A 13,603-nucleotide genomic window follows, 5' to 3' on the forward strand; every position below is an offset into this window, starting at 1 on the left:
ACCCCAAACCAGGCACCTCATCCCCTCCCTGTGCTATCACGACCCGCCCCGGCACCCTGTGCTCCCTCCACAGACCTCGCAGCAACTCCGCCTGGCAAATCTATCTGCAGAGGCGGGCAGAGCGAGGCACCCCCAAGCCTCCTGGGCCCCCAGCTCAGCCCCCTGGCCCACCCAACGCCTCTAGGTAATGGAGTTGCCCCCCACTTACTCTCACCTCTCACTTCTGCCACCTGCTTCCCTGGTGACGGCTCCTTCTGCAGTGCAGCTTGACACTCACGGACAGGAGCACATCTCTGATGTGAACTCTGTCATTTCACAGTAACCCTGACCTCAGGAGGAGTGACCCTGGCTGGGAGCGCTCAGACAGTGTCCTCCCGGCCTCCCATGGCCACCTCCCTCAGGCTGGCTCCTTGGAGCGGAACCGAAACCGTGTGGGAGGTATGTCAGCCCAGACCCAAGCCTTCCTGGGGCTTGGCTTTGTCTTGACCAACACCAAAAGCAGAGTCTATAGCCTTTAGTGGCTTAGGACCAGAGCACCACAGGGACAAGAAGGATGTGGATGGGTTTGGGGTCCGTGGTCAGCCTAAGGCATGGGCCTGGGGCCATACTGTGGATACCTGTGACTTTCTTTTTCCCACCCCGCCATGCTCAGCCTCCACAAAACTGGACAGCTCCCCAGTGCTTTCCCCTGGGAACAAAGCCAAGCCTGAAGACCACCGCTCAAGGCCAGGCCGGCCCGCAGTAAGTGATCTGGGCAGGGTGTGGAGCCCTCACTGATGTGAGAGGACTGGGGAGCTACAGACCCTACACAGCACAGCTTCTGTTACTAACCTTTCTCACCATCTCTCCTGCTTCCTCCTGGCTGCCTTCCCTCCTCTGGGATCCCTCCCAGAGCTATAAGCGAGCGATTGGTGAGGTTAGTGAGAGGGGCTGCTGGGAAGCTGTCCTTTGTTCCCTGCCCGAACCTCCACTGGCAGGCACCCTTGCCCAAGCCCTACTGCCTCCCTCATTTCTTCTTTCCTGCAGGACTTTGTGTTGCTCAAAGAGCGGACTCTGGATGAGGCCCCTAAACCTCCCAAGAAGGCCATGGACTATTCCTCATCCAGTGAAGAAGTGGAGAGCAGTGAAGATGAGGAGGAAGAAGGCGATGGGGAGCCATCAGAGGGGAGCAGAGACACTCCCGGGGGCCGGTATGGGGTGTCCTAGGGCAGGGCCTCCCATAAGGACAAGCAGAGAAATTCAGGGAAGGAGGGGGAGGGAGCAGGGTTGTGCCAGGTTGGAGGGGACAGAACAGAGTTGGTAGCTCCCCACTCCCACTGCTCTGTCCCTGTGGGATCCTGTCAGCCTGGCTCAGGGCCACTCAGAAAGGAACTAAATCAGTGAGGGCTTTTGAGGAGGCTGAAAGCCAAGTCTCTGGCTGTCACCTGCTTCCTGTGGCATTGTATGGCAGGCAGGACCTGGAAGGTCCCACCTTCATCTTTCCCACAGCAGTGATGGTGATACAGACAGCGTCAGCACCATGGTGGTTCATGATGTTGAGGAGATATCCGGGACACAGCCATCATATGGGGGAGGCACCATGGTGGTCCAGCGTGTGAGTGGGTCTCCTTATCCTTCTTGCCTTTCCTGCAGCATGCCCTCTACAGTCCTACCCTGACCTTTTCTCTATTCTTTAGACTCCTGAAGAGGAACGAAGCCTGCTACTTGCTGATAGCAATGGCTACACAAACCTGCCAGATGTGGTCCAGCCCAGCCACTCACCTACTGAGAACAGCAAAGGTCAAAGCCCTCCAACAAAGGATGGAGGCAGTGATGTAAGTATGCTGGAGTGACCAAAGGAAGAACCCTGGGGTTTGCAGAAGGTACTGTGACCTTAACGGGGACCTGAGATCTACCCCATAGATGAACGAGGGCCATAGGCCAGAGCCACACGTGTATCTTGACTGTTCCCTCTCCCCCCCAACAGTACCAATCTCGTGGGCTAGTAAAGGCCCCAGGAAAGAGCTCATTCACCATGTTTGTGGATCTAGGGATCTACCAGCCTGGAGGCAGTGGGGATACCATCCCTATCACAGGTGAGGACAGGAGCGGCTATCTGCCTTGAGGCTGGAGTCCAGAGCTAGCCTGGACAGGAGCTCTTTGAGACATGGGTTTGGATAGATGGCTCAGTGAATGACCTCTTCCAGAGACTCCAAATGTGGATCCCAACATTCACATAAGACAGCTCACAACCTCTTATAACTCCATCCCAGGGGATCTGATGCTCTCTTCTGGCCTCCATGGGTACCAGCACACAGAGACAAGAAACAAACATAAAATTCAAAAGATCTTTTTAAAAAGTCCAAACACAGGCCTCTTCTTTGAGGCTTAGCCCCTACCCCGGCACAGATTACAAGGGATGGCTACCTGGGGGTGGGGGTGGGGTTCCTCAGAGTGGCTGAGGGAGCCAGGCAGAGGTGGAACTGATGAGTGGTAGAGGCAGGCATTGAGCCAGGCCTTGGCCTTAAGCTCTGGTGCTCTTACCTCAGTGAACCGTTCTAGAGTCTCCCCTTCAGAGGATTCTGATGTGCCAAGATCAGGAGGGGCACAGGAATAAAAGTAATCACTGAGGGTGCAGCCTACCCTCCCTCCTCTAAAGGAATCACTGAGGGTGCAGCCCACCCTCCCTCCTCTTCTTTGGCAGCCCTAGTGGGTGGAGAGGGTGGTCGTCTTGATCAGCTACAGTTCGATGTGAGGAAAGGCTCTGTGGTCAACGTCAATCCCACCAACACCCGAGCTCATAGTGAAACTCCTGAGATTCGAAAGTACAAGAAGCGATTCAATTCAGAGATCCTCTGTGCAGCCCTCTGGGGTAAGCGAGGGGTGAAAAGGGTCAAAGTGGTCTGGGCACAGCCTCCATTGCTCTTGGTCAGGGGAGAGCCTGGATCTGCCTCTGACCTGTCCAAGGACTCCTGTTACAGGGGTCAACCTCCTAGTGGGCACAGAAAATGGGCTGATGTTACTGGACCGAAGTGGGCAGGGCAAAGTGTATGGACTCATTGGGCGACGACGCTTCCAGCAAATGGATGTACTGGAAGGGCTCAACTTGCTCATCACCATCTCAGGTGTGTGTATGAAGTTTTGCTTGCTTATCTTTATCCTGGGAGAACAACGGTGGTCAGATAGCATTATGGGATGCAGCAATAGAATGAGTGTGTGTGTGTGTGTGTGTGTGTGTGTGTGTGTGTGTGTGTGTATGGCAACATGTATGCTTATCTGTCCATCTCACAGGGAAAAGGAACAAACTGCGGGTATATTACCTGTCCTGGCTTCGGAACAAGATTCTACACAATGACCCAGAGGTGGAAAAGAAGCAAGGATGGACCACCGTGGGGGACATGGAGGGCTGCGGCCACTATCGTGTTGGTGAGGATGCCACAGCACAGTAGCCAGGAAGCGACAAGGTCTGGGCTAACTACTAAGAGATCCTCAAGGCTCACAGCAGAAGTCACTAAGTCTCCCCCTCCCCCTCCCGCCCTCCAGTGAAATATGAGCGAATTAAGTTCCTGGTCATTGCCCTGAAGAACTCGGTGGAGGTGTATGCCTGGGCCCCTAAACCCTACCACAAATTCATGGCCTTCAAGGTAATCCCAGCCTCAGCCAACAGTGTGTTCCCTGGTTCTGCTTCTCTACCTGTCTTCCCTGACCTTCTCTCCTCCACAGTCCTTTGCTGACCTCCCTCACCGCCCTCTGCTGGTGGACCTGACAGTAGAGGAGGGCCAGCGGCTCAAGGTCATCTATGGCTCCAGTGCTGGCTTCCATGCTGTGGATGTTGACTCTGGGAACAGCTATGACATCTACATCCCTGTACACGTGAGCTTAGAAGGGCTGTGGAACGAGGGAGACCAACCCATTCTGGACATCAGACATGAGGACCCCACCCAGTCCACCTTCTTCTCCCTAGATCCAGAGCCAGATCACACCCCACGCCATCATCTTCCTCCCCAACACTGACGGCATGGAGATGCTGCTTTGCTATGAAGACGAGGGTGTCTATGTCAACACTTACGGGCGGATCATCAAGGATGTGGTGCTGCAGTGGGGAGAGATGCCCACCTCTGTGGGTAAGTGAAGGGCCACCCCAAGCTGCTGATTCCAAGGTGACTAAGACCCAACCTGACCACCCTTCTACCATCTTCTCCCCTCAGCCTACATCTGCTCCAACCAGATAATGGGATGGGGTGAGAAGGCCATAGAGATCCGCTCTGTGGAGACAGGCCACCTAGATGGGGTCTTCATGCACAAACGAGCCCAGAGGCTCAAGTTCCTGTGTGAGCGGAATGATAAGGTGAGGCAGAGCATCTCCGGAAGGATGCCTCTCCAGACCTTGCGCTGGGCAGGGATAGAATGGTTCTGCTCTTCTGAGCTGTCAGAGCCACACTGTCCTTCCCCATGGGCTTTGTTGCATTTGCCCCAGGAACTTGGAAAACTTTTTTTGCCTTTCCTTGGGGATGGAGAGAAACAGGTGTCGTTCACTTTCTCTTTCTCCTAGTGTTGAGCTCTTTTCTCCCCCCGCCCCCCAACACACACATACACTTTAGCCCTTGATGATGTCTTTTCTACTTTATCCAGGTGTTTTTTGCCTCAGTCCGCTCTGGAGGAAGCAGCCAAGTTTACTTTATGACTCTGAACCGTAACTGCATCATGAACTGGTGACGAGGCCCCTGGGCTGGGGCTCCCCACATGGACCCAGCTCTCTTCCCACAGCCAGACTACCCAGGCCGCCCCTGCCCTCCCACCCCACCCCCCTTGGGCTTTTGCTTTTACTGGTTTGATTCACTGGAGCCTGCTGGGAACGTGACCTCATATCCCTGAAGCTTTTGTGATCACGTGACCATCCTTTCTCCCAACATTCTCAAAACTGTGCCTTTCCCCAACTTCTGGGGAACGACACAGCTTCCTTCCCTTACCAGGAATTGAGTGGGACTTGCTCCTCCCCTTTTCTCCACAGAAGAGGAGAGTGCTTGGGGCTTGGACCTCTTACCCCATTGCTGCTGAATGAGCAGGGCCCTGACCCTTTATTTGCACGCCAGGGGAGCCGGCTCCCCCCTTGAATGTACCAGACTCTGGGGGGGTGTTGTTCACTGGGCCCTGGGTTCTGGAGGGGGGGGCGGTCACCAGCCACTTCAGGGGCAGGGACCATTTCCTCATTTTCTGAAAGCACTTTAATAATTCCTCCCCTCAGCCCCCAGGGAATGGAGGAGGGACCCCATAGCCAAAACATTCCCCCTTTTCCTCCCCACTCCACCCCATCTAGCCTCTCCCCTTCCCTAGAGGGAGAGAGCTCAGAGCTCCCACCTTCCATCCTCCCTTGCTTGCATCTGTATATAGTGTGAGCAGCAAGTAGCCCTTCTCCCTCCTGTATCCTTTCTCAATGTAGTGGCCTTGGATATCCCCTTTGTTAATAAAGACAATTCAACCAGCTTCCACCATTTTGAGATCCTACCATTGTTCTCTCTCAATCCTGGATGCGTTCCAGGGAGAGCTTTGAGAGTCAAGTCTGGAATGCAGAGGTAGAGGAAAGGCATTATTAGAATCTAACTTAAGTCTGATAATAGAGATGAGTGAGGTGGATGGTGCTGGACTAGAAATCCTAGAAGACATGATGGAGGAAGCCAGGTAGTTCTCAGTCCTAACCCCATAGGACCCTTTGAGAATATTAAGCTTTTACCAGCTCCAGCAGAGCCAGGCCAGACTTCTGGCTTCGGTGTTTCTATATCTAGGTCTTGTAAAACCTCACTGGTATCAACTAGACAAACATCCTTTAGGTTAGAAAGAGCCAAGAGCAAAACTGAACCAATTGGCTTCAAGTGCCTGACCAGATCTTCCGATATCCCTGAGGAGTTAGACCCACGCACATGACCACACAACCCCCCCCTGCAAGTTCACAAACGGATTTATTGTCAGCAGCCGATTTTCAAAATCTCTTTTCTCGAGAGGTAGGGGTGAGGTGGGTGCTGGTGCAGGCTTATGGTTGTATGCACGGTGGATAGGGGAGATCAGGAACTTGATTGAAGTAACCCCCAAGGAAGATGAGACTAGAACCAACGCTGAAGAGCACCAAAGCTGCCCAAAAACAGACATTGTCGAGGGCCTTCCCCATACGCACCCAGTCAGACAGTTCCTGTGAAAGAGAACTTAGCAAAGGAGGGGCCTAGAGGGCGGGGCATCTGGCACCGCACCGCCTGAACCACCCTACCCACCTCTCCAGTGGCTTCCTGGTCCCTTGTGCTCTCAGCCACAAAGTTCACAGCATCCACACAGCAGCGGATCTCAGGGGCTGCAGCACCCAGGTTCTGGCAGAGGGCAGCTGCTAAGGCAACACCAAGTGCTGGGTCACTAAAAGAGCGTCCCCAGTGGCGAGCGTATGCCTTTGGCCCACCAAAATCAATAAACACCTGTCCAAGTTCCATGCCGGTGCCTCTGTCCCTCAAACACGAGTTCGCTCCTCGGCTTTTTCAAGATGAGCTCCTCCGCTCTGAGCAGAATGCCCACAGATGAGGCGCGCCTCGCTGGTGGGGCAGCTCGGGGATCCTCTGGGGGTGGGCTCGAACCCAGGAGGCGTGGCAGTAGCTCTAATAAAATCTGCAGCCGGGGCAGAGAGAGGTTCTAAGCCCGCTTCCCACCCCTGGGCAGTACTTTCTTCAACCAAAGCTTACCTGGCGCAGTCGAGGGGATGTGGCATGAGTCGTTGGCGTTCTCAAAGATACGTTGAGCACGATGACGCAGTTCATGACAATGAGCGTAGCAACCACCATGACGAAAATAAGATACCTGATATACAGGAAGCGTGATGTCACGGCGTCCCACAAACAGAAGGCACTAGCTGTCCTCTACCTCACAAATAACTACGTCCGCACTGGTGGAGTTACTTCTTGCCACCCCTCAATGACGCCAGTATTGTCCCGGCCCTTCTGCTTATACCATCTGTTGCCGCCATGAAGGGGATTCCCAGCAATTTGGACACCCTGCTGTGGGTCTACCACTGCCACAGCTCCACTGAGGTGAGGGTGTAAGAATGGCCAGCCCAAAGGCAGCATCTGGAGAGGTCTCCAGCACTTCCTGCTGTGACTACTCCCCTACCCCTGCTCCTCCAGGTGGCCCTACAGCCTCCATTTCTATCTTCCCTGGAACTCGCTGTGTCCGCAGCTCATGAATATCTGGTGCAAAGGTTCAGAGAGCTTAAGTCTCAGGACCCCCTGGAATCTGACAAGCTGCCCACCCAGAAAGCCACCTTAGGACTGGTGCTAAGAGAAGCTGCAGCCAGCATTATGAGTTTTGGAGCCACCTTGTTAGAGGTGTGGTTCTGGGAAGTTGAGGGATGGGAAGAAAAGGGGGGGGGAGAATCTAGGCCAGCAAAAGGAGGGACCTCTAGCCCATGTGCCTCAATGCAGATCTCAGCCCTGTGGCTGCAGCAGGAGTTGCAGCGACTGGACAACAGCAATGGCTACCCAGGTCCAGCTCTGGACACGGGGGATCCTGGTAGGGCGCTGGCCCGCGTAGCCCTGGCCGCAGGGCAGGGGATTCGGCAAGCCGGAGCAGCAGCTGGAGCAAGTGCCCGGTACCTGATCCAGGGGTTGTACCTGTGCGGACGAGGTTTGCACGGGTCTAACTCATCTCTGCAACAAACCCTGCGCCAACTGGGCCTTGGGGTTCCTGGGGATCCGGTGCGTTTGGGATAAAGGGTCTGGCACGGGTAGAGGACGTATGATAAGGAGATACTGAACTATATTGTCCTCTTAACAGAGATATTCGGGAAACCTCAAGGTGTCCTCCAGCAGCACCAAGGAGAATGGGGGAGCAGATAATCCATCACTGTCCCAGTTCCACCCTATGTCCAAATAAAAGTCCAGAATGGGATGATACCAAGTCCCTGTGCAAGCCTTCTTTGGCTCCATTCTCCACGCAGGCCCCTATCTCTGTGGGATCCACTTCGAGATTACCTGCCCAGCAACGGCACACTCAGAGAAGTCTCTGGAATTTTCTGGGCAATTAGGAACAAGAAGACAGTCTGGGCTAGTAGGACGTTGATAGAGACCGTGCATTTCTGGCCACCAGCTAAAAGGAAAAAGCTGTGAGAGGCAAGCCAAGGAGCAAGCCCAGCCTGGGGTTCAAGAGTCAGGATCACCCCTTACCCTGTGCGGGCAGGAAGTAAGCAAGCAGCACCAAGCCAGAAATGAGCACACAAGGCACAATGATATTAATGACATAAAAAAGTGGCTTCCGGCGGATGATGAGCGTGTAGATGACATCAGTTTCTCCAGGGCCTTCTGTGGAGCCTCCCTCATAGCGGCGAATCATGCCTGGGCAGTAATCAATGGCCCATTCTCCATTCTCTGTGGGACACAGGGCTCAGTCAGCCTGTATACCTGCAACCCAAGAGGGCCACTGGAAACCTGGGCTGTCAGCATGGGGGCAGAATGGGTAGAGGGGCATTTCTGGCGGCGGTGTGGAAATAGCACGTTGAGGAGTATGACTCTCGAGACTGACTTCAAGAAGCTCAGCTTCAGCTGTGTGGCTCAAGTCAAGCCCCACACTGAAAGTCCCCTCCCTGAACCTTATCTGGAAGATTTTTGGAAAGGGGTCTTTCCCTTCACCGGTAAAAGCTGCAGTGTCGATATCAATTTTGTTGATGGTATTGCCATCGTCATCCACTGCAAAGATGAACTCCACCTCTTCAGCGTTGTAGGTCTGGGAGCTGTGAAATAGAGCCAGTCTTCACCCCAAAAGCTGAGAGCCATCTTAGTCCCACCCTAGAAGCTTGGATCTGGCAGCTCTCTTTTGCCCACATTCCTCAGCACATTTCTAACCCTTTTTGTTTTGTTTTGGGTTACTGACAGGCTCATTATGTTGTCCAAGAGATTCCTGGACTCAAGTAATTTGCATGCCTTGGACTCCTCCTAAGGAGTAGCTGGGACTGCAAGCTAAAACTACAAGATGGCAGCAAGAAGCCTGTGCCCACCCCTACTGCAAACCTAGATCCAGCTTCCCACTCCTTTACTCCTGTGCCTCACCCCACCTCCTTCACAAAGTCCTTCCAAAGAAGACCCCACCTACTCCTCCATAGGAGGCCTTGTCCCCTGTTCTAGACCCTTCTCAATATCATGCTTGAAGTGATTCTTCCTACCGAAAGATGAGAGAACAGTTCTGCCAGTCAAAGGGGAAATAGGTGACCTCCACTGCGCAGGTGCTGCGGTAGATGGCTGGGGGCAACCAGCTCACAGAGCCTCCCTCATAGACTAGAACATTGCTGTCGTAGGCCACTCCAAACTGTCCATCAATACTGTGGAAACCAAGCTTTTCACATGTCTGAACCTCCTTCACCAACCAAATCCCCCAAAACCAGTTCCCTTGCAGCTTGACCTCTTGGGTAATCCTTACTTGTTTTCCAGAACAATCTCTGGCAACCATACATGTTCTGAAGGGACCCGCAGGATTTCTATGCCTGCAAAATCTTCCTTGCTGAAGTTGAGCCGATAGTCTTTCCAGTCCTGAGAGGTGGGGATGAGAGGGTATGTGTTCCCCATCTCCCACCTGCTTGGAAGGAAAGGGGCTGGCTGGGAGCCCTACCACTGCTTCCCAAGTCTGACTGACTCACAATTCCAATCCAGACACTGGTGGTCAGAGTTTCTTCTTTCTCGTTCTACAACAAAAAGAAGCCTGCTGAAGCCAGGGGTTAGAGGTAGAAGTGAGGTTTTAGGATTAGAATTAGGGGAAGGTCTTACCAGTGAGATGAGGTTGGTTAGGGTGACCTTGAGGGTAATGGTGACAGTGTCCTCAGGTCTCCTAACTGGCCGGCATTCTGGGTCATAATTGTCGAAGAGATGGTGATACAGGCTAAGTTCTTCATTCTTGCCCTGACTTCTGCCTATGATTCAAGAAGGAAGGGTCACTGTACATGAAGCAGCAGCCTGAAAGGTTTCTCTCTGCCCCTCAGGCCAGTGCACCCCTCCTGTGTTTATATTTCTGGATTTCTCCTAAACCAACAATATTGCACCTGGGGACCAAGTACTGTCTCAGTCTCCACCCTAGTCCTTTCCTTACTTCTTTCATGTTGACATACGGATCCACCTGGCTCCCCTAACCCCCGTCCCTACCAAAGAATGCCAGGAGAAGCAGGGTCCCAAGCAGAGCCCCTGCCATCCTGATGTCTGGTTCTCAGTTATTCTGAGCTTTGACAAGCTTGAGGGAGCAAGCCAGGGTGCGTGTGTGAAGGGGAGGAGGGTGCTAGTTCCGGGCTAGGTTTGAGAACTGTCACCTAATCCTCTGCCCCCCCTCCTGCTGTGGGGGTGGAAGAGGCAGCTGCCCCATCCTGTGTCCCTTGCTCCACCCCATCCCAGCATCCTTTGCCTGGGCTTCAGCAGGCTTTGTTAAGCCACAGCCATTAGGGCTGTAGACCCCATTCTCAACACATCCTGGTATCTTCTGTACTGCACTGTACTGGTGATTCTAATGGATGCATCTGAGGGAGTAAACATCCCACATCTCCCATACTCCCCCGGGCTTAGATACTTTTCTATTGTCGTCCTAAGACCCCATATCCAAGGCAACATATAAAAGAAACCATTTGAAGATCGTGGTTCCTGAGGGTTAGATTCCAGAACCATCATGGTGGGGAACATGGCAGCAGGCGTGGCGCTAGAGCAGAAGCTGAGGGCTCACATCTTCAGATGACAACCATGAAGCGGAGAATTGGGAATAGTCTTTTGAAACCTCAAAGGCCAACCCCAATGTTATACTTCTTCCAATAAGGCCACATTTAATCTTTCCCATACAATTTCACCAACTAAGGACCAAGCATTCAAACATGAGCTTATGTGTACGTATGGGGGAGTTCTCATTCAGACCACCACAACCTTCATGTGCAGTACGTGCTATCATACCCTTACAGGAGCCAATTGTCACTAACACTTAGGCAAAAAGTCTCTATAAAGACCTGGCAATGAGGCCATCATACAGAATTACTCTGCAGTGACATACGTGACCTGGCAAAGACTACGCTCAGTATTAGGCCCAACACCTTCAACATGACCCCAGGAGAAGCCCACTTGAACCTTACTTTGAGCTAAGACACCTGCTATCCTTCCCTTTTCTTGCTGCCACCTTATGGCGGTCATCAATGATACTGTGTTTTCAACTGCTGTCCAAAATACACTGGTCTTGAGTGTAGCCCAGGCTGGTGCTGAAGCTTTGGACTTTCTGCCTTAGCCACCTGGGTGCTGGGATGACAACCATGAGTCAGTCACAAGGCTTGTTTTTCATTGTTTCACTTGTTTTTAAGGTAGGTTTTATAGAGCTCAGGCTGGCTTTGAACTCTGATCTTCCAGGCCCTCGGGGGCTGGGACTGGAGGGTAATAAGACACTCAGAGGCTTCTTTTCAAGCAACCTAGGTGTTCCTCATGGGGGAAGAAGTACAGGAATGGCCTAGAACTACAAAAGCCAACTTCAGAGTCTTCTTGTCTCATATTCCTAAGCAGTGGGATCCCAGACATGTACCACCATGCCAAGCTGGAAGCCCTTTGTGTGTTACACAACACCCCAGTTCAGGAAAGCAATCCCTTCTGTTCTGCAGGCATGAAAAGAATCTGTAGCTGAGGGTCATCACGCAGGTGTGTTGGTAATAATGCACGAGGCTTGCTAATCAACGCTATTGATCGTGTACCTGGGACCGCTCTATATTTCACAGAACAGTTACGTTCATCATCTCATTTCTTTCCCTGTTGGAGTCCCTCAATCCTCTGAGACCAGCACAGCTATGTGATCCTTGTCTGTTTCTCACGCTCACTTAAAGCCTCTGTTTCTCCTGCTACCTACCAGTTTCTCATTTCCACTGTAGACCCCAGAAAGGATTTATGGATGTGAACTCACCACCTTGAACACCATGCCAAGTGTCACTTAATCCAGTCTCTGAGTTAGGGCCTGGGATAATGGGCACTGTGCTAAATGCAGACATTTGTTCAAACAATAGTGAACACTTACAATCCAGATACTATGGTTATAGAGGTTAATAAGAGTTACTTCTGTTGAGTGGTGGTGACAGCAAGCACCTTTAATCCCAGCACTCAGGAGGTAGAGGCAGGAGGATCTCTGTGAGTCTGAGGCCAGCCTAGTCTACAGAATGAAGTCCAGAACAGCCAAGGCTCCACAGAGAAACCCTGACTTAACAAAGATGGGAAAAAAAAGAGACTCTTGCTTGACCCACTCACTGGTGAACTCACCAAGCTCCACAGGATCCAAATCCCTGGTCACAGGAACAACCTTAGTAAAACTCAAACCAAAAAGACACAAATGGGGACCAGCGTGTGGGCCCTGGGTAAAGGTGCTACCTGCCAAAGCTGATGACCTGAGTTTGATACCCTGGACCCACATGAAGAAAGGAGTGAACCAACTTCTACAAGTTGTCCTCTGACCTTCAGGTTGTGTACAGACATACATTCCTGAGCAGGAACAGCAGTAAGGGTGATAGGGATAACCTGAGTCTCTCCAGTTCTGACAACCAGCTGTGGGTGTCGGGAACATGCCTGTGAGCCAGTTTTGTTTTTGTATTTGTATATTGAAAATTCCAGTTTCTCTGGGGGCTGACTTCCAAGCTAGCCACAAAGATCTCAGTTCAACAGGAAGCCACTCCCTTCTCCAACTCCTTTTGGCTAGCTACTTGAACAGCTGCAGCCGCCCCTGCCAGAGCCGAGGGCTGCTGCTTCTGATTCACCCAGGACCTTCTCCAGGTACCATCCCCAGCTAGTCACAGGAGAGCTCCCGCTGTGCTCCTCGCAGGGGAAGTGGGTTAGCAGAGCCAGGCCAGGGAGTCCAGTAGACACTAACCAACGGTGTTTCCCTCACGAGGACTCAAGCTAATGGCTAATTTGACTGCTATCTACTAGACAATTAGACTGAACTGCTGGTATCTTTTTACTGAGAACTATTCTTTCCAACCACATGTCCAGAGATAGGATAATCCCAGATCCAACACCCTCTTCTGGCCTCTCAGAACCGGCCACACACATGGTGCACAGATATACACACAGGTAAAATAAATAAAACAAAAAGTTTAAAAAGAAAAGAGGTCCCCAGGTCTTCCTTAGTACAGAAAAGTCTGGTCACCTTGGGTGAAGGATATCTCAAAAACAGTGTCTCACCTCAGGTTAGAGGCCAAGCACAAGATGCATACGTAAAGAGAAGCCTCACGTCAGCAGAAATGGGACAGCCCATGCCGGGCAAAGCCGGGCATCACAGCTTGGGTTCGGAGAATGAGGTGACGGGCCTACATGTGGATCATGAAGTCTAGTGAGCTGAAAGGCAGGAGGGAAGGGTTCAGAGTTAGAAAAGCTAAGATTTATAGCCAGCAAGCTGGACATGTTGGCATGCACTTGTAATCTCAGCACTTGAGAGATGGAGGCAGGAGGATCAGTAATTGAGGTCAACTAGAGCTACATCAGACCCTGTCTCAGTTGAACAAGTAACCAACCAGGGTCCCCAAAGCAGTTTGGGGTGCAATAGGCAAATTATGCTGACAAATAATGTTACGGCCTCAATGCGCTTTAATTCTTTAACTTGCTCACATCGG

The 13,603-nt window shown here is 52.2% G+C and overlaps 3 protein-coding genes across 11 annotated transcripts in view; 2 read left to right on the forward strand and 1 right to left on the reverse strand.

Moving 5' to 3' along the window:
* The window catches only part of MINK1 (misshapen like kinase 1), a 50,929-nt gene extending 45,472 nt beyond the window's left edge, over positions 1–5,457 (forward strand). For 3 of the 8 annotated variants that reach the window (XM_080922334.1, XM_080922337.1, XM_080922335.1), the window contains 16 exons: positions 74–184; positions 320–438; positions 653–741; positions 893–916; positions 1,027–1,190; positions 1,489–1,594; positions 1,677–1,814; positions 1,967–2,075; positions 2,684–2,851; positions 2,961–3,104; positions 3,271–3,405; positions 3,523–3,623; positions 3,703–3,852; positions 3,944–4,103; positions 4,188–4,327; positions 4,612–5,457. In XM_080922334.1, coding sequence (XP_080778460.1) covers positions 74–184; positions 320–438; positions 653–741; positions 893–916; positions 1,027–1,190; positions 1,489–1,594; positions 1,677–1,814; positions 1,967–2,075; positions 2,684–2,851; positions 2,961–3,104; positions 3,271–3,405; positions 3,523–3,623; positions 3,703–3,852; positions 3,944–4,103; positions 4,188–4,327; positions 4,612–4,695 — 1,942 coding nt within the window. In that variant the 3' untranslated portion in view covers positions 4,696–5,457. The remainder of the gene's footprint in view (positions 1–73; positions 185–319; positions 439–652; positions 742–892; positions 917–1,026; positions 1,191–1,488; positions 1,595–1,676; positions 1,815–1,966; positions 2,076–2,683; positions 2,852–2,960; positions 3,105–3,270; positions 3,406–3,522; positions 3,624–3,702; positions 3,853–3,943; positions 4,104–4,187; positions 4,328–4,611) is intronic. The other 5 variants (XM_080922336.1, XM_080922339.1, XM_080922338.1 and 2 more) reach the window with 3 other exon arrangements.
* Positions 5,458–5,924: 467 nt separating this feature from the next.
* CHRNE (cholinergic receptor nicotinic epsilon subunit) lies at positions 5,925–10,233 on the reverse strand. Of its 2 annotated transcripts, none has more exons than XM_080923574.1 (12): positions 10,137–10,233; positions 9,765–9,907; positions 9,638–9,682; positions 9,421–9,530; positions 9,167–9,322; positions 8,637–8,737; positions 8,175–8,375; positions 7,983–8,097; positions 6,699–6,813; positions 6,438–6,624; positions 6,243–6,349; positions 5,925–6,163 (listed from the first exon to the last, which is right to left on the reverse strand). In XM_080923574.1, the coding sequence occupies exons 1-12, from the start codon at positions 10,180–10,182 to the stop codon at positions 6,008–6,010; spliced, it is 1,482 nt and encodes a 493-aa protein (XP_080779700.1). In that variant the 5' UTR covers positions 10,183–10,233; the 3' UTR covers positions 5,925–6,007. The 2 variants fall into 2 exon arrangements, with proteins under 2 accessions (XP_080779700.1, XP_080779699.1); XM_080923573.1 differs by having other exon boundaries at positions 6,243–6,352.
* LOC308425934 (uncharacterized protein C17orf107) lies at positions 6,810–7,966 on the forward strand. Its single transcript, XM_080923575.1, has 2 exons — positions 6,810–7,043; positions 7,137–7,966. The coding sequence occupies exons 1-2, from the start codon at positions 6,978–6,980 to the stop codon at positions 7,719–7,721; spliced, it is 651 nt and encodes a 216-aa protein (XP_080779701.1). The 5' UTR covers positions 6,810–6,977; the 3' UTR covers positions 7,722–7,966.
* Positions 10,234–13,603: the final 3,370 nt, after the last annotated feature.

Source organism: Micromys minutus (assembly GCF_963924665.1).
Source record: "Micromys minutus genome assembly, chromosome: 10".
NCBI classification, from domain to species: domain Eukaryota; kingdom Metazoa; phylum Chordata; class Mammalia; order Rodentia; family Muridae; genus Micromys; species Micromys minutus.

What these genes read in the sequence shown, in the direction of transcription:
- LOC308425934 (XM_080923575.1), top strand. Translation starts at nt 6,978, where the DNA reads ATGAAGGGGATTCCCAGCAATTTGGACACCCTGCTGTGGGTCTACCAC. An exon ending in ACTGCCACAGCTCCACTGAG is followed by an intron (nt 7,044 to 7,136) that starts GTGAGGGTGTAA and finishes CTGCTCCTCCAG; the next exon opens with GTGGCCCTACAGCCTCCATT.
- CHRNE (XM_080923573.1), bottom strand. Translation starts at nt 10,182, where the DNA reads ATGGCAGGGGCTCTGCTTGGGACCCTGCTTCTCCTGGCATTCTTTG. An exon ending in AGTGTGCCGTTGCTGGGCAG is followed by an intron (nt 6,814 to 7,982) that starts GTAATCTCGAAG and finishes CCTGTATATCAG; the next exon opens with GTATCTTATTTTCGTCATGG. An exon ending in CATCCCCTCGACTGCGCCAG is followed by an intron (nt 6,625 to 6,698) that starts GTAAGCTTTGGT and finishes CCCCGGCTGCAG; the next exon opens with ATTTTATTAGAGCTACTGCC.